Source organism: Carassius carassius, chromosome 26 (assembly GCF_963082965.1).
Source record: "Carassius carassius chromosome 26, fCarCar2.1, whole genome shotgun sequence".
Classification (NCBI taxonomy): Eukaryota; Metazoa; Chordata; class Actinopteri; order Cypriniformes; family Cyprinidae; genus Carassius; species Carassius carassius.
Window position 1 is genome coordinate 18475044 of NC_081780.1, and position 22456 is coordinate 18497499.

General features: G+C 34.9%; 1 protein-coding gene across 3 annotated transcripts in view; it reads left to right on the forward strand.

The window, feature by feature from the left end:
• Window positions 1-21357, forward strand: part of gramd4a (GRAM domain containing 4a) — a 54557-nt gene extending 33200 nt beyond the window's left edge. For 2 of the 3 annotated variants that reach the window (XM_059511498.1, XM_059511500.1), the window contains 17 exons: window positions 7263-7383; window positions 10823-10884; window positions 11837-11972; window positions 13267-13292; window positions 13433-13524; window positions 13711-13802; window positions 14069-14117; window positions 14201-14272; window positions 14805-14848; window positions 15158-15267; window positions 16957-17111; window positions 17318-17335; window positions 19150-19294; window positions 19413-19506; window positions 19632-19722; window positions 20796-20864; window positions 21229-21357. In XM_059511498.1, the coding sequence (XP_059367481.1) occupies window positions 7263-7383; window positions 10823-10884; window positions 11837-11972; window positions 13267-13292; window positions 13433-13524; window positions 13711-13802; window positions 14069-14117; window positions 14201-14272; window positions 14805-14848; window positions 15158-15267; window positions 16957-17111; window positions 17318-17335; window positions 19150-19294; window positions 19413-19506; window positions 19632-19722; window positions 20796-20864; window positions 21229-21330 (1478 nt within the window). In that variant the 3' untranslated portion in view covers window positions 21331-21357. The remainder of the gene's footprint in view (window positions 1-7262; window positions 7384-10822; window positions 10885-11836; window positions 11973-13266; window positions 13293-13432; window positions 13525-13710; window positions 13803-14068; window positions 14118-14200; window positions 14273-14804; window positions 14849-15157; window positions 15268-16956; window positions 17112-17317; window positions 17336-19149; window positions 19295-19412; window positions 19507-19631; window positions 19723-20795; window positions 20865-21228) is intronic. The other variant, XM_059511499.1, reaches the window with a different exon arrangement.
• Window positions 21358-22456: the final 1099 nt, after the last annotated feature.

Consider the following 22456-nt stretch of genomic DNA (forward strand, 5'->3'; position numbering starts at 1 on the left):
ATCACCTACATCAGGATGCTCCACTGGGATATAAATGGGTTGGCCTGAGAATGTCATTTTTTCCCCCCACAGTATAGGCTTTGTGTAATTGCTTTTGTATTTAAATGCTTGAGAATAATATAGACTGTCAGTAAGCTCTCAAAGTAATTTGCAGTGTGTCTTTGTTGTTCTGCCAACACTCATAATGTCCCAGTGTGAAACCATTAGCAGAGGAAGTCAATGAGGTTTTATTCAGGGACAGATGGATGGGGATGGATACATAAAATGACCTCACGGCTTCACACGGCTAGTCCGGTTTGAGTGTGTGTAACAGCTCTGAGAGCTACTGAATCTTTTATAAGGACTGAGATGAAATTAGCTTGTGTGCATGTGTGCTATTAATTTTTCACATTGCTTCTGGCTCAGAAATTTAGGTGCACATACACAGTTTTTCATTCCCTTTATTTTAGGTAAATATTGTTTATATATATAACGTGGAATGATTAAATATTCCAGAATTTTTGTTCTGAAAGTAGTCTTAGAAGGTACTGAAAATACTGCATACATGTATAGTTCTTAGCTATGTTTTTATTAAACGCTATTTATGTGCACTGCTTCCAGATTGATAAGAGATAATAACAGCCATTATGATATTATAGAAACGCTACTGTATGCACTTTAATGTATGCACTTGACACTGTGTACTTAATAAACGCAATGCTATTAGATTCCAGCGACAAGCACTCTGTTTCCTTTCATTTATTATCAAGTTCTCAGTTAATTTTGCCATTGAACCTTTCATTATGCCTTATAGTCATGCACAATGATATTTTAATTAAGATTATACCTTTTAACACTAGACAAAACACATAATCAGTACCTCAGATTATCATCTTGGACACAGTTTGTCCAGATGCAAAGCTGTAGAAATAGAAACAATTTCAGTATCAATGATGTATATTTTAATAATGGTATATAGTTCACTCAAAAATGAAAATGTTGTCATCATTTATTCCTCTTCATGTTGTTCTAAATCAATAAGTCTTTTTCTGTCTTTTTCTGTCAGTCTTTTTCTTTTTCTGTATATCCATTAAGGTCATAAAGGCTCCAAAAATGTCATCAAATAACTGTAAAAAACAAACAAACGTGACTCCAATGTTTTAATTAAAATTGTGGGTGTGAAAACAGAAGAAAACAAAAAATATTCTTGAAATATCTTCACTTTTGCATAGCTCTCTAATGCACGTTCATATTAGTGCATGCCTGTCTTTGGAGCTGGGGTTTATTAAAAATATCTTCATTTGTGTTCTGAAGATGAATGAAAGTCTTTTTGCTTTGGAACGATATAATAGCGAATAAATGATGACATAATTTCCTTTTTTGGGTCATCTAAAGCTATAAATTACTACTATATCATGTAATATAGTACAGTCTAGTGCTGTCAAATGATTGATTATGATTAATCGCATACAAATAAAAATTTTTGTTTGCAAAATATGTGTGTGTTCTGTGTATATTTATTATGTATATATAAATACACATACATATAGTATATATTTAGAAAATATTAATAAGCATTTACATGTCTATATTTATATTCATATAATTTATATTATAAATAAATATATTTAATATATACATTCATGTGTGTGTGTGTGTGTGTGTGTGTGTGTGTGTGTGTGTATTTATATATACATATTAAATAGTCACAAATAGTATGCAAACAAATACTTTTATTTTGGATGTGATTAATCGTGAATAATCATTTGACAGCATTATTACAGTCACATCCATTTTTGTAAGGGATGAAAAATGTATTTATTCTATCAAATTTCAGCCAATTCTTAATGTATGAAAACATAATAAATGTTTAGTTTAATCTCCAGAGTCTTTGACTAAAATGCAGTGTGTACTCATAAAACACATCAGACACAATGACTCATATCTCTGTATATCTGTCTAGTGTTTGTGTGGTCATTCTGAAATGGCTCTGTTGTGCAGGATTGAGAACTGTCAGCACTTCAGTGGATCGCTCCACTTCTGTAATTGGTGCTTGATGGCGACTCCTGTCTGTCTGCGGAAGGGATGGGAATCTACTGGCATGGAGAGAGATCATGAGGCACATTGCAAAGGGCTATTGTTATGAAGAGAGAAAAAGAGTGATGGGAGAGCAAAAAAGAGACAGAGTGGATTGTATATTTCATTACCTTCCCAGAATTCCATGACTGGATTCATAATGCTCATTATTTCCTTATTTATACTCGGTGCTGTAATTAAACAATAAGTAACTAGAGGCATTTCTATATTGTAAATGCAGTCAAAATATTCCAATTGTTTTAGGATGCTGGCTAAAGAACCGGCTGAGTGCTTATTTAAACTGTATAAAGCGTGGTAACTCACTAGTTTTTTTTTAAACACTGGGTGGTTACCATCTGCCAACATTTTGGTCCATGTTAGACAAGGATATTCTGTGACCCAGCTATTATCCCTGTTAAATGTTGCACTGAAAATCCTGTTACGCACAATAGGCTGGTACGTTTGACAGATTCATTGTTCATAAGCATTTCATTGATGGACTGTTTTTATTAAAATCTTTGTTGGCATGAAGGTGAGAAAATGATGAGGGAATTGATGATTAAAATGTTCTCATTAAATAACCAACATTGGGGAAAATATTTGAGGGCTAAATAATTACGTTTGGTATGTCATTATAAAATGTAATTACAATGCTTAGTAAATTGTCAAGTTACAGATTACAAGTTACCAAAAAATCAAGCAAGAGGAAGAAGATTTTTTGAAAAATTATGCATAGTGCTCCTTTAAATAAATCACTATTGCAATAAAAATGACTGCTATTGACTGTATAGACTTGCACTTCAGTTGAAGCTGCTGGATGTAAATTGCTATGTTGTACAGTTTGTTTTCCCAATGTTCAGTTACCAAGGACATTTCCAGTGATGTTGTCATATGACTAACATCATTTCAGCACTCCAGTCATATAGCCTACTGGAGTTCATAAGATACTGATGATGACAGACAAACGAATGATTCAGCCTTCGAGAAAACAAAGGGCTGAAATAAATGATCTTTCTGTCTGAACAGACTTGATTCTTTTTGTGGTGTTAAGATCAATGAGAATTGCTGACAGAATGTTGATTCTGGAGCAGATTTACTGAATGCTGTTGTATCACAATCAGTATGTTCTCAGTGTGGCCATGGAGACAGATCCAAAGAGGTTGGTTGCAGATGATTAGACACATTGTGTAATCTGGCCATCAGCTAAATGAAAATCACTGCCAGAGAACAATTTCATTCTTATCACTCAATTTTCTGATTGCAACAATGATAAGGTGTTGTGAGGTTTTCAGAATGTTGAGATGCTAACGCTGCTTTGTTTCAGTGGTTGTTGGCCATTTTCATGCAATTTCTGAGATGTTCTAAGTGGTAAGCATGTTGCAGTGTAGCTGTTAGCACCTTGCTATGCACTTGATAAGGTGTTCTGAGTGGTTATTAGCATCTTGAAATGCAGTTGCTAAAGTGTTTTGGTTAGTTTCTTGCCATGCAGGAAGTTGAGTAGTTGCTAGCATCTTTCTATACAGTTGCTTAGTTGTTTTGGCCAGTTGTTAGCTTCTTGCTATGCAGTAAGGTGTTCTGAGTAGTTGTTAGCATCTTGCTATGCAGTTGCTGCTTTGTTCTGAGTAGTTCTAACTGTAATGAAAAGACCATGTCAAATTTAATGCATACACTAGGGTGCAACATAAATTTGAATGTGCATAAATTGTACACACCCAGACAGTTTTTTCTTAAGGCCGTTCCACACTGAGTGTGATGCGAAAAAGCGAGGCGAATCGCAGAAAAATGTTTCACTTGTTTTTTTTTTAACATGGAAGATCTAGATAGTTAATGCTCACTTACTCATAATACTCACACACGTGGAAGAAAATGGACACTCCAGATCACATAATTCAATGGAGAATTTAGAAATTATATTGAGAACATTTAAGAACTGTCTCTAAAGAGAGAATCTGTTCTCAGATACCAAAGATAACAGGAACTTGGCATCCACTCTCTTCCCTCTAAAGGGATACTCTTCTACGGTGTTTGTTAACACAGGTTTTCGAAACAGCGCCACCACTCTCACCCTTTTGTGCAATAGCAGCTGCTCTGGGGAAGTGATCTTAGCTCAGATCTGATTAGATCGAACGTTTAATCATGGAGCAATGGGGAAAAATATTGACACAGAGGACGAAAAGAAAATCCTCACTTTTTCGCACCATGAATGATCATACCTGGTGTGTATAGCCCTTTACTGTCTGTACTATTTTTGCTCAGCTCATACATATGCTTTAGTTTTTTGCACTAATTTGTTTGTCCACAATGTGGCAACACTTGCCCAGGCCATAAACTACTTCTACTAAATCACAAAAACTCTATATTAATTGAGTATAATGGCTAGAAAGAAAGAAAAAAATAGCGAAGACACCAGACGCTTACTAATGCGCATAAGTCTATGCATTTCAATGTTAGGGGTTGCATGACTACTGATTTCTACTATTCGATTTTTTTATTAAAAAAGGGGTTAAGCAATCTTAATGTTTAGTGAACAAATGTGTGCATGCCGCGCAAACCAGCAAAAGTTAAAGATGCAAACACGTAGGACAAGTAGAAAATGTATCCATATCGAAGCTGATTATTAGCCTGCTAGAACTGGTTTGGTTTTTGAGAGACTGACGCGCGACGTGGCTGTTTGATTGGTGAGCACGCTGTGCTTAATCCATTCATTCGTATCTTATCGTAGCCTAATGTTTAAATCATTGCCTTTTAAACATATACAAATAATAAAAGGTGTATGATGCTAAGCTTGCCAAGCTCTGATTTACATTCATTTACTTCGCACTCATGATTTTAGTGGTCTCTGTATAATATTGCGCTGATCCCCTGACTCAACTGTTATCTAGCAAACACCGGACTGTGTCAGCTTCAGCTGAGTATTCAGGCAGAATTATTCTGAATTTATTTGTCTGTTATTCATTTTTGAAGCCATTATCTGTGCCATTCCGAATAAGGAATTCGGCTTCAAGCACACCCTTAATTATTACATTACATATTTTAATTTTACATGCAACATAGATAAGGTCATAGAAAGTAACAGCTACACGCAATTTTGTAATCCTAAAATTCATGTCGTACTTGCAAACACTTTGTACGCATTATGTTTAATGCATGCTCGAGTAGTCGATTGTTTCCGACAGCGCTGACTAGTGGTTGAAGTAGTCGATCACTAGACTAGTCTATGCAAGCCCTATTCAATGTATACATATGCTAAGCGTTTGCATAAAAACTAAACTATATATAAGTTTTAGAGGTTTTTAACCATTTTATCATTTACAAGATTAAAACTACTGGTTTAGATTGTTCAAAAGAAATAATAATAGTACACATCTCCTTAATAAGTTCCATGATTTGAGATATCATTTAAGTACAAAATATCAGAACAAACATAACTTGGCAAAGTCCAACACTAAGTTTGCTGTAACTCAGTAGTAATAGCGATCCTTACCTTATCTAACACCACTAACAAGGGCTGGGTGAAGTAAGGATCCCAGGCCTTTTTACTTTAGCTAGAATCTATATTTAGGCGGCTCAGGCTTTTGCAAAAGCTGTTAATAGAAACATTGCTATAGATTAATTGACTGACTGCTTAATGATGTACCTCTGTACAACTGACAGCAGTCATCTCATCTGAATCCATCTGTCAGACAGAAGCACTTCCCCTAATGGCCGTCACTCTGAACTCAGGGTTCAGGTACTAGAGTTCTACAGATTGCTGATAGTCATTCAGACCTTATTCTCTCCTTTATGGCGCTCTGTATGAGAGAAGCTCATATCAGCACTCAAATATTTATAATGCTTAGCTGGGAACAAAGACCATGTAGAGTAGATAGCTGCAGGCTCAAAGCCGTGCATTATACTACTGAAATTCTGCAAATAGATGAGTGCAAAGATATTGAGTCAAATATATGACCCCGATGTGAAGCTGAAGCATATTGTATCACCCAGAAGTGTTTATTTTGTGATAATAGCTGAATGAGTTTGAATAACAAAGCTACTTACTTAATATAAAAAGTAAATGAATGGACATTAAATATTGATTCAAGCCGTTTTATCACGTGAATAAAAGTGAGTGTGAAGTGATACAAGAGACAGTAAAGTAGTGCAATTTGGCAATTGTTTAACATATTTTATATGTGCTGGCTTGCTAGTTGCACATACATATAAATAATTCATTATTATTTTTACTTATTAAACAATTTTACAATAATATAAAATTATTCGTTTTTTCAAATGTAAAAGCCATCTATTGTAAGGGATTTTACAGTTAATCAATGAACTGGGTTTTATTGTAGCATTTTTTCTATTAAGATTATTATTATTATTTTAACTTTACTATACCATTACTCATTGTGTATTAGGTGGTGATATATAATGTGATATTACATGATTACCATATTCATGTGCCAAATAAATAAAAAAATGCTAAGGATAAAAAAATAAAAAAATACAAATACAAATCACTAAATATTTTACATGGTACATCTAGATATACCATGGTATTTTTATGTTTGTTAGTTTTTTCCTTTATTTATATCGCACTATACACAATACAGATTGTGTCAAAGCAGCTTTAGAGTGTTAAACAGGAAAGAAAAACTTTTTCAATGATGCAAATAAAATTAAATCCAAAAACTTAAGTCATTGGTGTAAATTTGTAGCAATAGCCAAAAAACAAAACAAAAAAACTTTTATTTACCTTTTAAATTATCGATTTATTGATTAGGATATTAAGCAAAGATTATGTCCATGTAGATATTTTGTATATTTCTTAACGTGAATGTATAAAAACTTACATTTTGTTTTGTAATATGCAATGCTAAAAACATATTTGGACAATTTTAAAGGTGATTTTATCTGTATTTAGATTTTTTTGCACTCTCAGATTCCAGATGTTCAAATAGTTGTATCTTGGCCAAATATTATTCCATCACAATCCTATCAAATCATACATCAACCGAAAGCTTATTTATCCAGCTTTCAGATGATGTATAAATCTTAATTTCCAAAAAATTACCCTTATGACTGGTTTTGTGGTCCTGGGCCACAAATGTTTATGAAATTCTTGTTAACACTTATACATCCTGAACAAGATCATAATATGTTTTAATGTCTTCATTATAGAAGGTTCCTTAAAGTGTGTGGCCATTTGTTAAATTTTTTTCTTTCAGAGGAGGAACTGCGGAAGCTACGTGAAGAAACCAATGTGGAGACCCTAAAACAGGAGCTGGAGAAAGAACGCAGCAGAAGACTTGACCTGGAACAAAAGATGAGTGATGTGCTGAAGACCAGGTGAAAAAAAACTACTCAAATATAAGGAATTTGCAGGAAATTTGTCCCTTGTAGTAGGCTCTATCACATGTGAGGATCCTGCAGGTGGCGGATCATTCATAGCCTTTTCTCACAGCAGCTGGAATAATTCAACTTATAATTTTAATAGTGGATTGTAATTGAAAAAGCTTTATGTGATGACAATGTTTTATATGAAATTTGAGTGGTATGCCAATTACAGATTAGACTGTACAGAAATTGAAATCTACATGTATCGCTGCACTACATACTGAACATGTAGTCACGTAATACTGATGTTGTTAACATGAACAATTTGAGAACAGAATATAACAGTAATAATAATTTGCATGGTTTGATGTGATATGAGCTAACCAATCGTTAGATTTAAGCAACATTGTAGCACAATTTATTGTACTGCTTTTTTCCTCAGTTGGTCAGAACAAAAGTGTCAGACCTGCTATTTACTGTTCGAATGACAATATCCTTAGAAAGTTTTTATTTGTGTCATATATTCCAAAACAAAGGCTAGAATCTGTGATTCCGAATTACAGTGAATATCTACAGTACACCGGTATGGTGACAGACATCCACACATACACCTCAAAACAGACTCATCCGCGCTGGAGTCATGCATGGGTGCATGGCCCATGCAAAGAATATACTTCCGCAAATAACTGCAATTGCAGGTTTCAGACAGAGATGGCGACAAAGAGGCAAAACTTATGTACTGCAGCTTTAAATTACATTTTAAAAGACTAACAATTTGTATCAAACTCTTTAATAATGAATTGTCAGCTTAATTTTATTAGAGAAGCACAATACATTGATAAATACATTTATAGTATAGGTAAGAAATAATTCAATGACCCAGAGTCAATCATTCCGCTTATACTATGGTTACCACACCGCAAGACATCAATCAGATGATATATTTAAAGGGATTCGTCCAGTTTTTGTACTTAAATCGCTATTGTGAGTCAAATTATCTCTTCCGCATCTCATCCAACACAAATTTAGCTGGTTCCAAAACGTAATTTTTTTTCTTTTTATGATCTATTTATATACTGTAAACATACATTAAAAATTAAAAATAAAAATAAAATAAAAAATACAACATTTACATAAACAGGGGAAAATGAAAACACACAAAACATTACAGAAAGAAGAATTGAAGAGAGTACCTAATTTTCTCCAGTTTCATAAAATAAAGAACATCTCTTATCCAGCGAGTGTAAGATGGAGGGTGGCTACGAAATCTGAAAAGTGACAAGGCAAAGAATGGCCAGGCAGGAGAACCCCAAATAAAGCTGTGACTGGACAGAGTGGGATATCTGCCGAGGTAAATGCTGACAATGAGACAAAAATTTGTCTCCAAAAGGAAGACAGGGCAGGGCACGACCAGAACATGTGAATTAAAGTGGCTGAACCAGAATGACCCCGGTCACACTTCGAGTCGATAGACGGGTTAATGCGTGCTAACCTGGTCTTCGAACAGTGGGCTCTATGAACCACCTTGCACTGTATGAGCCTGTGACGTGAGCAGAGGGATGAGGGGTAAACCCTGTTCAGGACTGCCCCCCATGTCTCCTCGCTAATCTCAGTACCGATGTCTTGGGACCAGACAAGGCGTAAATTATCAGAGGAAGACTGCAAATGAACAATTGTATTCACTAATTTACAAATTGACCCTTTAGTACAAGGATCCACACCCAGAATGGTGTCTAAATCTGAAGGGAGAGGTGCATTTGGAAAGTAAATATCTGAAAAAAAGTTTTTTGGAAATATTAAACTGAGAAGTCAACTGTTCAAAAGAGGCAAAAACTCCATCGATGTAAAGGTCAGCAATAGAAACCAACCCAAGGTCTCTCCAAGAGGTGTAAGCACGGTCTAAAATGGAGGGGTAAATCAATGGGTTAGAATGTATTGGGGATAACAGGGGGGTATTATGAAGAGCAAAATGTCGCAAAAATTGGGTCCCCAAAACGTAATTTTAAAGCTGGTATTGGAGGCTTGAGCCGTTGATAGCACTCTAAAGCAGTTATTAATTAAGTTATTAGAAAGAGAGCGAGAGAGACAGAGACACACAGAGAAAGAAAGAAAAAAAGAGAGAGAGAGAGCTTGTGTGAATTAGTCTGCAGCAGCGTCTCTAAACAGTGCTGTTATTACCTCGCTAGTGAGAAATGTCAAGTGTGTTTACTTTCGGAAAATCATCTGTCATGTTGTTGTTTTTGTTAGTCCTGTAATTTCGTCATTACAGTTTTCTATGCGAAGTGATATGGAACTGTAATGCGGTCAGGAGAGCTGCCTGGAACTACGTTCGCCGTGCGTTTCCCAGAAAATAATTGCAAACTTCAGAACGTTCATCAGCCAATCAGATTCAAGCATTCAGCGGCCCTGTAGTATAAACATTTATATAATTATTGGCTCATCGCTATTGGCCAGATTTTTTATATCAGTGCATTAATTTATTCTTTAGGTTTTTGAGACCACACATTACTGTAATTATCAACTGCTCTGCAAAAAAACTGTAATGTTTAAAAAGACTAACTATGAAACCATTTTCACTCAGAAATTGCACAAAGTAACACATTGAATTAAATTAAAATTAGATTAAATTAAATTAATGCTTTTAACGGACACTTTTATCCAAAGCGACTTACAATGCATTCAGGCTAACATTTTTTACCTAACATGCGCTCCCTGGGAATCGAACCCACCAACCTAACGCAATGCTCTAACACTTGAGCCACAGGAACACAAATAAACTTTAAACACTGAATTAAACATGAATTCAAAATCTGAATTAGAAAAACTTGAAATAGTATTATTAGTGTTATCATTATTATTATTTTACAGTGTGGTTGTTCGTATGACCTGTAATTAAAAATGCACAAAATCAAGTCCACAGCAAAGCAATAAATAGGACTAAAATAGGAGTAAAAACCAGTTGAATTAAGTTTTTAATGTAACTTTTACTTCAGTATTATGTTGTTTGAAACACAGTTATATACTTTCTTTCTGTACTCTGTGATAAATTGATGAGTGTTGGCATTGTTCAGTGACCTGGTGCTGTACTCGGTCTGGCTGTCACAGTAGGACTGACCGCAGAGGGCTGCCCACGCCACACGCTGAGCTTTAAAAATAGCCACTACATCTCACCCCCCATTAACCCTCAGCAGGAAGTCGATGCACAGCAATACGTCTGTACAGAGTGTTCTTTCCACTGATGTCATTTCAGCATCTAATTGATTCAGATTTGATTGGAAGCACATTTGGGCTTGCACAGGAGTATGCTGCGCAATGTTGAGAAGTTTCTGATTACTGCAAATATGTGTAGAACACATGGCTCAGAAAAGTTCTGAGTTCTGAGAAAAAAAGTTTGAACTGAATTTTAAGTAACGAAACTGGAAGTTAATGTAGTTTGTGTTTCCTGGTGAAGGTGTGAAGATTCTCCACCTCAGCCTGCACGAAAACAGCAGCTACCGGCGGCTAACGGCACAGGTAATACAACCCTCAACGTTTTGACATTAGAAGTAACAAAATTATTCATTTTTACATGACTATACTTCTACACCTCACAATTTTTAGATCTATGGACTTAATAGTATTACTTTATTCTGAAAAGTATGAGCAAAACATTTTTTTTACCAATGTGTGTGTCTTGTCAATTTTTTGTTTATTACAAAAAGACACTGTTAGCTTTTTATTGAAACAATTTCACATATATTTATGGAATGGTGTAAACCTGAAGAGACTGATTTCAATAAGTTCAGTCCAAATACAGTTCGAGATTAGCCTTCTCGCCAGTCCTTAATTTATTCTTATTTTAATACCAAAAACCTTGTGTCCGAATTTAATAAGACACAGAAATATGTCATACGCAATTTAGAAAATATTGTATCGCAGTTACCTTAAAAAAAAACAATGCTAGTGAGAGTGTTAAATATCCGGGGGACATAAATTCGGTAACACTTTAATATAGAGAATTCATCGCTGTTAACAAGTTACTTATTAGCATGCTTATTATTAACATACTGGCTGATAATTAGCACTTATAAATCACATATTCCACATAACATCTTAATCCTACCCAAGACTTAAATTTAACAACTACCTTACTAACTATTAATAAGCAGCAAATTAGGAGTTTGAGGTAAACACCGTAGTTAAAAGAGATAATTAGACCTTTAAATAAAGTGATTTTTGTGGTTTAGGGTAGCGACGGTTCAGGAAGCTTTCCGTTGTTATTTTAGGCACTTGTCTAAATTTGTAGACCATCTAGGCCAGACCAACCACTTTTGTTTAAGGCAGGAAATGAAAATCTGGAACACAAACCTCTCTCTCTCTCTCTCTCTCTCTCTCTCTGTCTCTCGCTCTCGCCCACTGTAGGATTTAGATGAATAGAGATGGTATTGGCCTCTGAATGAAATACATATCTAACTTCTCTCTGTAGAAAAACAGCAGAAGGAGACGGTGTGTTCTCGGCTGCAGAGCTGGCTCTATGATCGGTTTGGGGTTTATATCGAGGATTTCCGCTTCCAGCCTGAGGAGAGCACGGTTGAGGCTGAGGAGCCACTAAGTGCTAAAAGGTTAGTGTAGAAAGATCACCTGTGGAGGTCAATACTGTGCTCCATTATCATGTCTCAGAGATCCTTCTCTGTCTAGTAAACATCTGCCCCCCTGTGGCCAGGATGCTTTTAGTCAGAATAAGCCAAGCATAATGGCAGATAAGAGATCTTCAAACTTAAATCAACTGACATAACCAGAAAATTAATTTGCCTTTCAAAATAATGTCCTAACATATATTCCCTTCTGGTTTTGTCAAAATTCTGTTTGTTTTAGGGGGGTAAGACTTTAACTTGCCAAATTTAGAGCATTACAACACAAAAACGGTAAGGTAAATTATATATATGCAAAGTACAGTTGTTATACATGATCACCTATATTTTTCAAGTCCATCCCTCTTTTTAAGATCTGGGACAATTTTAGAGAGCTGGCCTCCTTCTTTTGGGCTAAAGCTAAATGTATGTCTCTCTCAGATGGCTTATGTAGGAGGAATATTCTGGGTTTAATGCAACTTAAAAATAAAAATAAAAAAGTCCTATGTATTATACTGAACATACTATTAGCACCTAATCCGACTGTAATTATTATTAGAGCTTGTCTTGAACTTGTTTTTTTCTATTCCAGTTGGAAAATAAAAAGTATATATATATATATATGTATTATTATGCATTTCTGATAATGGACTTCAAGCACGTTTTCTCATCTAAATCTATTAAATATATTAAAAAGACTCTGTAAAGGCTTGTTTTTATTTGCAGCTTATTAATATTCTACTCTGACTATAAGTCTGTCGAGTCAGGTTTTAGAGATTCCTCAGAAATGTGTACGGTTCACTTGTTTTATTTCATAATCTAGGCAGTTATTTTGAAAGCCATTAGGAATCTTAAAGGTTTTGCAGTTTGTGGTCGAGTGTACTCTTGCCAAGCAGGAGTTCTAGGTCTGATGTCCAGTCAATGCATGTAACTGCCTCAGTTATACACAAGGCTATTAAGTCCATGTCTCCTGAATGTCCCCTTAGGGATCAATGAAGTGCATCTATCTGTCTCTGAAGAGATGTATTGAGTCTGTGCTGGACACAGCTGTCTGTTTTCATTGATTTATATGGTTTAAGTGTCACTTCCGTTTCAATGAAAATACAAGACAGGCTGTGGTTGGTGTTTGCTGAAGGCAAGGACACTTTTCCCTCACCGTTTGCGTATGAATGATACCTCAAATCTGCCTTAATTTGAGCATCACTCAGAAACTGTAAAGAAGTTGCTCTACTGTACAGTGCTGTTCTTTGCTTTTGCTTGAAAATCTGTCTTGTCTTCGTTTCAGGTTAACAGAAAATATGCGACGACTTAGTAAGTCTCTTTTTGTTGTTGTAGTGTTTCTTGTTTTCTTTTTCTTTTTTTTTGGATGTTAAGGCTTTAATATACACTTTATGGATTCACAACCATCTTCAGCTGTACTTATTTATCCTTTTATTTCTATTTATTTCTAGAACGGGGTGCCAGACCGGTGACAAATTTCTTACGGAATCTTTCCGCCTTATCCAACTGGCACTCAGTATATACATCAGCTATTGCCTTCATTGTGAGTTTATGTCGTATACAGATATATATATATATGTGTGTTTATTTATTGCCAAATTTCTAATTTTAGTTAATCTACTATTTATTTTTTTCACTTTCAAAGACGTTTTTATAGTTTTTGTACCTGATAATACCCCTTCTTGCGACAACAATGTAATCCGTATTGTGTTTTTGTCTTCTGTCACAGATTTATATGAATGCAGCATGGCATGGCTGGGCTATACCTTTGTTTCTATTCTTAGCCATTCTGAGGTTGTCATTGAATTACCTCATAGCCAGGTAAGACCATGATTCCTTTCTTATACTAGTATGTTACTGAGACTGTATTAAATATAAAAAGTTACCTAAAGTTACCTCTACCTAGAAAATGATTATACTACTATGTTCACTCAGGCAGTCACTATCACAAGTACATGTATTAATGCGATGTCTGTATATATCACATAATAAATATACATTTTGTATGTTATTTGTATTTAATATACAGAATCATATGTATATGTAACACAAACTAACTGATTTAATGCTGTTCTGTTTTTCTTTAGAGGATGGAGAATTCAGTGGAGTATTGTGCCTGAAGTTTCTGAACCTGTGGTAGGAAAGTTTTTCCTGGGGAATATTTGTCAGTGACTTTTTTTTCTATGTTGTGCATATATATATTTTTTTCCTTCTGCTAGGAACCTCCAAAGGAAGATCTAACGGTGTCTGAAAAGTTTCAGTTAGTTCTTGATGTTGCACAAAAAGCACAGGTAAATTTACACTTTAATGCTTATAGATTTTCAGGCTTTTTTTTGTAATAAAAACCTGTTCATTGCACTTATGCTATTTGTCAAGAATTTGGACACACTTTACTTTTCATGATCTAAAGCTTTTTGCTATTATGTATGCATTCCTTTACAAAACTTTAGTTTCATTTATGATTTTTTTTGGCCTGAAATTGAAGGATATGCAGCCAGCAACTGTTAAGCACACAAGGAAATTCATTTTATATTATTTAAAATGTAACCCATAATGCACCTCATAAAGTTATATGAGGGAATGCAAAAAGTACATGAGCTGTGTGATCTAAAGATTTATTGTTTATGGTCACTGCTTAATTCATATTCTTCCGTTCATAATATTTAATAGTTTTTAAGGACTTTTATTTTTCTATTATAATTGAAAAATAGCCATAATAAATAGCTGTTCATTTGGTGATTTGGAGTTTTTATGGACACGTTTCTCAAATTTCCTTTTTGCATATTGTTCTTTTTGATCGACATAATATTAATTTTTCTGCAGAATCTTTTCGGTAAGATGGCAGATGTTTTGGAGAAAATCAAAAAGTAAGTAGCTCTTTTGAATTTTATGGTGATGGGAAAAGTATGAGATGAGAGGACAAATTATATTTCAATGCTTTTGAAAGACGTTTAAGTTTCAAACCCGAATGTACAATTTTTGCAAGTACAGTATACACAAAACTGCAAATGGAAATAATATGAGATGGGAAGAAAATGCTATGTTTCTTAGAGGGGTACAATAAGTTTTGTGGGAGCATTGAAATATAATCATAACCTGAAGTAAACTAACTGAATGTTTCTTCATGTTTGTATGTGTTATGGGTGGATGTTTGTGTGCGTATGTGTGTACATCAGTTTGTTCATGTGGGTTCAGCCTGAGATCACTCAGAAATTGTACATCGCTCTGTGGGTGGCTTTCATTTCCTCTTGCGTCCTGCCCTACAAGCTGATGGGCTTCATGATCGGTAAGAGTTATTACCCATAGCTCCTCACATGTACGTAGTCACACAAACAAATGCTGTCAATAAATGGCTTTTGTTGATTTTATATCAAACATAGGCCATGTCCACACGTACACAGGTATTTTTATAAACAGAGTTTTTCCTTCTTCCATTAAAAAAAAAAAAACCCTGTCCACATGGAAATGCTAATGCTAACGCATATTTGATGCATTGTCAAGAGCATGCAAAGCCAGCAGGTGGCGATATGATTTCAACTGTAGAGCCATATTGGCCAATCAGAAGCCAATGAAGAACAGTGTATGCTCCGACCTCACAAGCCAAAAACTCCAGTTTCACTGTCTACACGATAACACTGCAACCGGAGTTTTTTTGAAAATATTACACACTGGCAGGCTTTTTCAAAAATGTTCAGTTTCAGTGACCTGGGGTCTCTTTTATAAATGTTGCGTACGCACCAAATGGACATAATGTACGCGTATGCAATTTTCCATGCACATATTGTTCAAATAAACCTGGTGTAAATAAGGACGCACCGTACAACATTATAAACCATGGGTACGAACTCTTTTTCATGGAGTGAGAAAATTAATGAAGTAAACAACGATTTTAAACGCTGTTTTCATGTCGATATACAAATTTTCATCAAAGGAGTTTAACAATGAAATTACATAATTTCATTAACAATAAACATAATTTTACTGTGAAATTTATTTTTTTAATGACAGTGAGGAGTGCTATAGTTGCACGATAATGAATCTTTAAACTAAATTACAGATCACATGTTATTTTAGCGAAAACAATGATCAATGATGTGCACAAACTGCGACATTATAGCGGACACTGCTGGATTACTGTTTAATGTTGTGTAAAGTCATCTCTACAACATTATGAAAAATACCACTATATTGAAGGACGAAAGTGGTAAGATTTGCATGGAAATGATGTGCAGATGAGGTTATGCATAGTAAAACTAGGCGTTGTAAGCTCCATATATGGTGATTTCGGGGAGGAGTCGAGGTGGAGATGCATGTACGCACAATCTTCCCCTGACTGAGATTTTTTTTATGAGATTTTTGCGCAGGTTCTGGCGTACACATGGTTTTATGAATCTGAAAAATCTTGGGCGTATGCAAAATCTAGCTTTTGTACCTACGGAAATTTTTAGGATGAACTCTACGGAGGGTTTTATAAATGAGACCCTGGTGCTGCGTTTGCGTGTGGACGAACAGCCAAACCACGTAAAAAGGCCATAGACACACTGGGTTTGTTTGTGTGCTTTGAGACATTTTAGCACTGAAGCAATTATACAGATCAGATAATGGTGCAAACACGCTAACAGCTAAACGTAGTTAGCAAGAGCAAGAGACAATTTGCGACAAGGCGCACTATAGTGCGCTAGATATATTTTTTTCTTCTTTAAGTTAATATTTTTATTCAACATGGATGTATTTCTTGTTTAAGCAAAACTTATTCCAAAAAGTTAAACTTTTATATATTCTAGACTCATTACAAGTAAAGTCAAACATTTCATAAGTTTAAAAGCATTCTGTGATCTTAAGTGTCCTTCCATCATGGCCCATGAAATGAAAGTTAAATTATTAAATATGATGGAACACATATAAAAAGTTGTTTTGTGTTGTCTAATGTTGTAGTTATTTATCATTCTCGTGGTGTGCGTCTTTTCTCTGGCAGGGCTTTACGCGGGCATCAAGTTCTTTATTATAGACTTCCTGTTTAAGAGCTGCCCAAAACTCCGAGACAAATACGACACTCCATACATCATGTGGAACAGCCTACCCACCGACCCTCAGCTGAAAGAGCGCAGCAATGCCACTGTGTCACGACGGGTGAGAGAGAAACAGGCTTTAACACCAGCCTCCTGGCTGTTTTCACACTTTAAATGTCATACCTATTTGAAGCGTTTGTTTCAAGTGTCAGGCACTGTATATCCAGTATGTGTGTATGAGAGTGAGCGGTGTTGCCTCGTAGGGGAAACATCAGTGCAGGTAGTTGACATGGCAGTCATACATAATCTGTTGTCTTTCTCTCTCAGCTGTCTGGGTGTGAGAAGGTAGGGATTGTGATGTGCCTATGCCAGCACCTGTGTGTGTGTGTGTGTGTGTGTGTGTGATGAAACCAGCTGACCTTACTTTCTTTACCTTTGTGTGTTTGGATCTAGATGCACAGTGTGATATGAATTTTGTCTGTGCTCAAATGGATCAAAATGGCCATATACGTGGTCCCAACGGCCCAATTGGGTGAAGCTACCAAAGAAATGTCCAGGTTGCATATCACCACAAATTCAAAAGATAAAATTAAATATACATCTTTTATTTATTATTTTTTAACCATTCAGTTTTTATTTTTATTTATTTATATATATGCTCAAAATTAAGCATATTTCCTATCCAAATTCACATAATTGTGATATTCTGAAAGTCATGTACTATACTATAATTTAGCTAATCGGAAAATCAACTTTATTTGTACTAAATTATTTTACAATTCAAAAATTATATAATCGTATGCATTACAGTAAGAAGATATTTTTTTAGAATGGCTGTGCTTTATTGTCATAAAATAAAAAGATGTCACAATGCAAAAATTAATGATTTTAATGTAAAGTCGTTATTTTATTAATACAAAATATAATTGTCTTTGTTATTATCTGGTGAAATAGCAGATGGACATTTCCTGACAGATTTTGTGCAGTTCACCTTATTATTATATTTACTTTTTTCACATTTTGTTAAGAAAATAATATTAATGTCATTAATTGCCTGATCTGCTGATTATATTTTATATTAATGACTTGATACGATCTTATTTAATTGAATGTGTACTGCTAGTGTGGCATTTTGACTCCATTTTCACAGACTGTGTGATGGGTATGTGCATAGATAGTGAATTTAAAGTCAGAAAGGATCGCTTTGTTCAAAAACTTGAGTGCTATTTAAGTATCGAGATATTATTATAGTTTTTATTTCATTTTATTTTAATTAGTTTTTGTTCACATATATATAGATTTTGTTATTTTTATTCTCAGTTTGTGTTTTATTTATTTGATTATTATTATTATGGTTAATTTTAATTAGTTTTTATTTATATATATATATATATATATATATATATATATATATATATGTGTGTGTGTGTGTGTGTGTGTGTGTGTGTCTGTATATATATATATATATATATATATATATATATATATATATATATATATATATACATATATACATAATTAATTTCAGTTTTTGTTTTATGTTTGTTATTATTATTATAGTTTATTTTAATTAGTTTTTATTCATATATATATATATATATATATATACATGTGTGTGTGTGTGTGTGTAGTTTTTGTTATTTTTGAATTTCAGGGATTTTTTTTTTTTTCAGTTTTAGTTTATTCCTGGTTTCCACAGTAGAGCAGTGTTAGATCATTAGATGCAGAAATAGTTGAATGTTTGGCTTTAGAGCACTGAAAGAAAGTAGTTGGACTGTGTTGAGAGACTGTACAGAGTGACTACTACATACCCTCGAGTTTGAGATCAATAACGGTTGCTAACATAAACTTTGTCCTTCTTTTAAAACATCATTACACTGACCAAAAAAAAAAAAAAAAAACCTTACTCACATGAATGCTCATACAAACTAAAAAACTAACTACATCATGTTGACATCTTCTGGCTGGCATCACCAAGGCCACATTTATATATATTAAAAAAACAAACAATATCATTTTTCACGAACATCCTGTTTCACCTAGAAATATGTCACCAAATGGAAGTAAAATGGGAATGATGTTTTATGTTGACTTTAATGTTTTACGGCTGAGAGGGTCAGTTAATGCAAACTATTGAAATCCCTCTTTTTTCTGTTTAGATCCAGCCGGTGGTATCACGAAGCAGTTTAGCCACCATCCCGGCTGGAGTGACCCGAGAAGAAGAGAGTAGCCGTTCACACAGCACAAAGAAAGGAGCATTTCATGAGATCTTCAACCTGCCTGAGACTGAGAGACCTCTGCCCGGTGAGACAGCTCTTAGACTCGCTTCTTATCTCATGAGGCCTTAATGGAAGAAAGGAAACATACTAAAGTTGGATGTGCCAAACTGATTTTTGCTTTCTTCGTTTTTTTTCTCTTGCAGTATGTGAGAATGGATGGAGATGCTGTCTGATAAACAGAGACAGGAAGATGCCGACGGACTACATTCGCAATGGGATGCTCTACGTCACAGAGAAGTAAGAAACATGTGCTCAATTGTTGAGCGACTCTTTTCAATCTCTTTCATGCTATGATGAATCATTTCGCACATTTTTGTGCATCAGCATTTTAAGTAGAATATAATTGGTTGTCCATCCAACAGCTACCTGTGTTTTGAGAGCTCCAGCTCAAGATCAGGGTCTTCAAAGAAGAACAAAGTCATCAAACTGGAGGATATCACTGATATCCAGAAGGTTTGTACAGTGCGGCCATTTTCAGCTGAAACTAAAAAGTACTAAAAACCATTTTCGGTCATTTAAATAAAGCTGAAGCCCTAAACTTACACTTTAAATAAAATTAAACAGGAAAAAAACATTCAGAAGCATATACATTTACTAACACTTAAAATTAAAACATATTATAATATATATCTAAAAGAAAATCCTTTCCCAATCATTGCTTACTAATTTACACACACACACACACTCATGTAGTGACCACTTCTCCTTTTGCTAGGCACAAAAATGTTTGTTCTAGATGGTTTTCAGACAGCCACATGGTGTCTAGTGGCCAAGTGTTCTTGTTCAGAAAAAGCAGTAGTTTTTTTCCAATATTTCTTTACTTTATAAACCTTTGACCATTTATCCTTCACTCCCTTATTGAATATGAGTGCTATGTTTTTCAGTAGGTGGCAGCATTGCCTCACGGACTGCACACAGTCCAGCATGTACCTCACATAAAAAGGACATTTTGATTAAATATTCATACATACAATACCTTTTATATTTAGCCTTTTGTTCAGATTTGCATTTTGGTGCAACACAAACTGCAGATTGACAGTGACTTGCAACAAATAGTGTCCAGTCTGAAAATCAGCCAAAAATCTGGACAAATGTGTAGTATGGGACAGTTCACCAAAAAAGGAAATTATGATTTAATCACCCTCACTCTGTTCCCAATTATGAGTTTCTTTCTTTCGTTGAACCCAAAAGAAGATATTTTGAAGACCATTGGTAACCAAACAGTTGACAGCAGCCATACTGTGTCATTCAGTGGCCAGTGTTGGTTCCCAACATTTTTCAAAATATCTTCTGTTTTCAACTTGAGGGTGATTAAATGATTAAAGAACTTTGATGAGAGAACAATGTCAAACTCCAGTCTGAATGGCTTCCATTACGTTGATGTTCAAATTGACAAAACTGTATAAATTGTATTTATAATGGTGGTTTTTCCCCATGTTATGGCATTTTGTTAGCATAGCAGTTGTTTTTTCTTTTTTTCTTTTACTGTTACAGTTACAATAACTCTCGAATTTCTTTTTCCACAGTACAAAGTTTTATCAGTTCTTCCCGGGTCTGGAATGGGCATTTCTGTTGCCACCCCGTCAACACAGAAGGTGGTCAAGTCGAGTCAGATTGATTTGTGTAACACTTTTCACAATACACATGGTTTCAAAGCAGCTTTACAAAAAAAAAAAAAAAGAAATCATGATGATAATGTTTATGATGTCTTCATGCCTTACAGTGGTATGTAGCAGATTAGATCTGGAAGATAATATAATTGATGTTTTATGATTATGTAAGCAATCAAGCAGTTGAGTTATATTATATAGTTGCCATCACACCATGAGTTTACTGTATATATGATGATAAAGTTAAAGTTAAAATGCATTTGGTGTCTTTTTTCAGTGACATCACCCTCTGTCTTGATTAATAACTGAGTAAAGTCTGACAGTGATGAGCTTCATCTTGTTCTCACAGCCACTGGTCTTTGGTGCCATGATACACAGAGACGAGGCCTTTGAGACGATCTTCACCCAGTACATGAAGATCATGACCACCACATCCAACCCTGAGACGTAACTCACCCTTCATCCTTCTGGAGGATTTCTGGTTAACTGTAATGGGCCGTAATTGTGGGCATCTTATGCGACTAGCAGGAGATTCAGCGAGCTGACATTCCAGCGAGGTTCTGCATCTCAAAGACTTTTCCGAGCTGAGGGATGCGGATGGCTTCTCGTCATGCGACTGTGACCTTTTTGGCTTTTTAAAGATGACTCGTGTTTTGTACTCGTCTCTCAGTGATTCCGATTTCATGTCTGGTTTTATTCTGGAAGAGGTTTGTAAAAAGAAGCCGATCACACAGGATGGTCTTTAACACTTTAAACGCCGCAAGACAAATCCGTATTAATCAGTATTTTTGTTCAATAGAAAACTGACCACATTTTATTAGTTTGCTAGGTAAAACAAATTAAAATCTTAACTTAAGATGTAAAAAAAAGTATTTTGCTTCTCAATTACATTTAGCTTTAAACAAAATTGTGATGTTTTATACTGGAAAACGACCAAAATACTGATTAATATAAAATGCAATTTTGCAGTAATTGCATTATTAAGGTGTGTTCACACTTATAGAGTTTTGCAGGAACAAACTGACACGAAAGCTTGAGCAATTTTCGACAACGTAAAGGTTTAGTTCATGACTCGCGCACTATATTCGATTGTGAGCTTCGCAGCTCTCAAATTTAATTAATGCTAGTGGTCAGCTGTTTTTATTCAGGTCAGTTCTGAAGTTACACTTTTGCAAACTTTCATTGAAAATGAATGTAAGTGAACTTTGTCACTGCAAAACCCTATCAGTGCAAATGGCCTTTAAAACTGATAATCAAAGCCTTGTTTTTCTTTTTTCTTTTTAACATTTGTTTACATTGTTGCTGTGTGCGCAAAACGTACACACAAACTCACTTAAATCTCATCTCTCAGCAAGATGTGCGCCTTCATGTGTTTTTATCAGAATATCTTCCCAAATGTAACTTTGGGAAAGTGTAGTTTCAAACGGTTTCAAATGCCTTTCTTTTAATCTGTAATGTCATAATGTCATAGCAGTCAGCAGAATCATTGCTCATCTGTTTCGCTTACATTTGAAAACACTAGATACGAAGGGTGTCAAACTCGGAAACCAACATTTGGTTGCACTTTATTTTGAAGT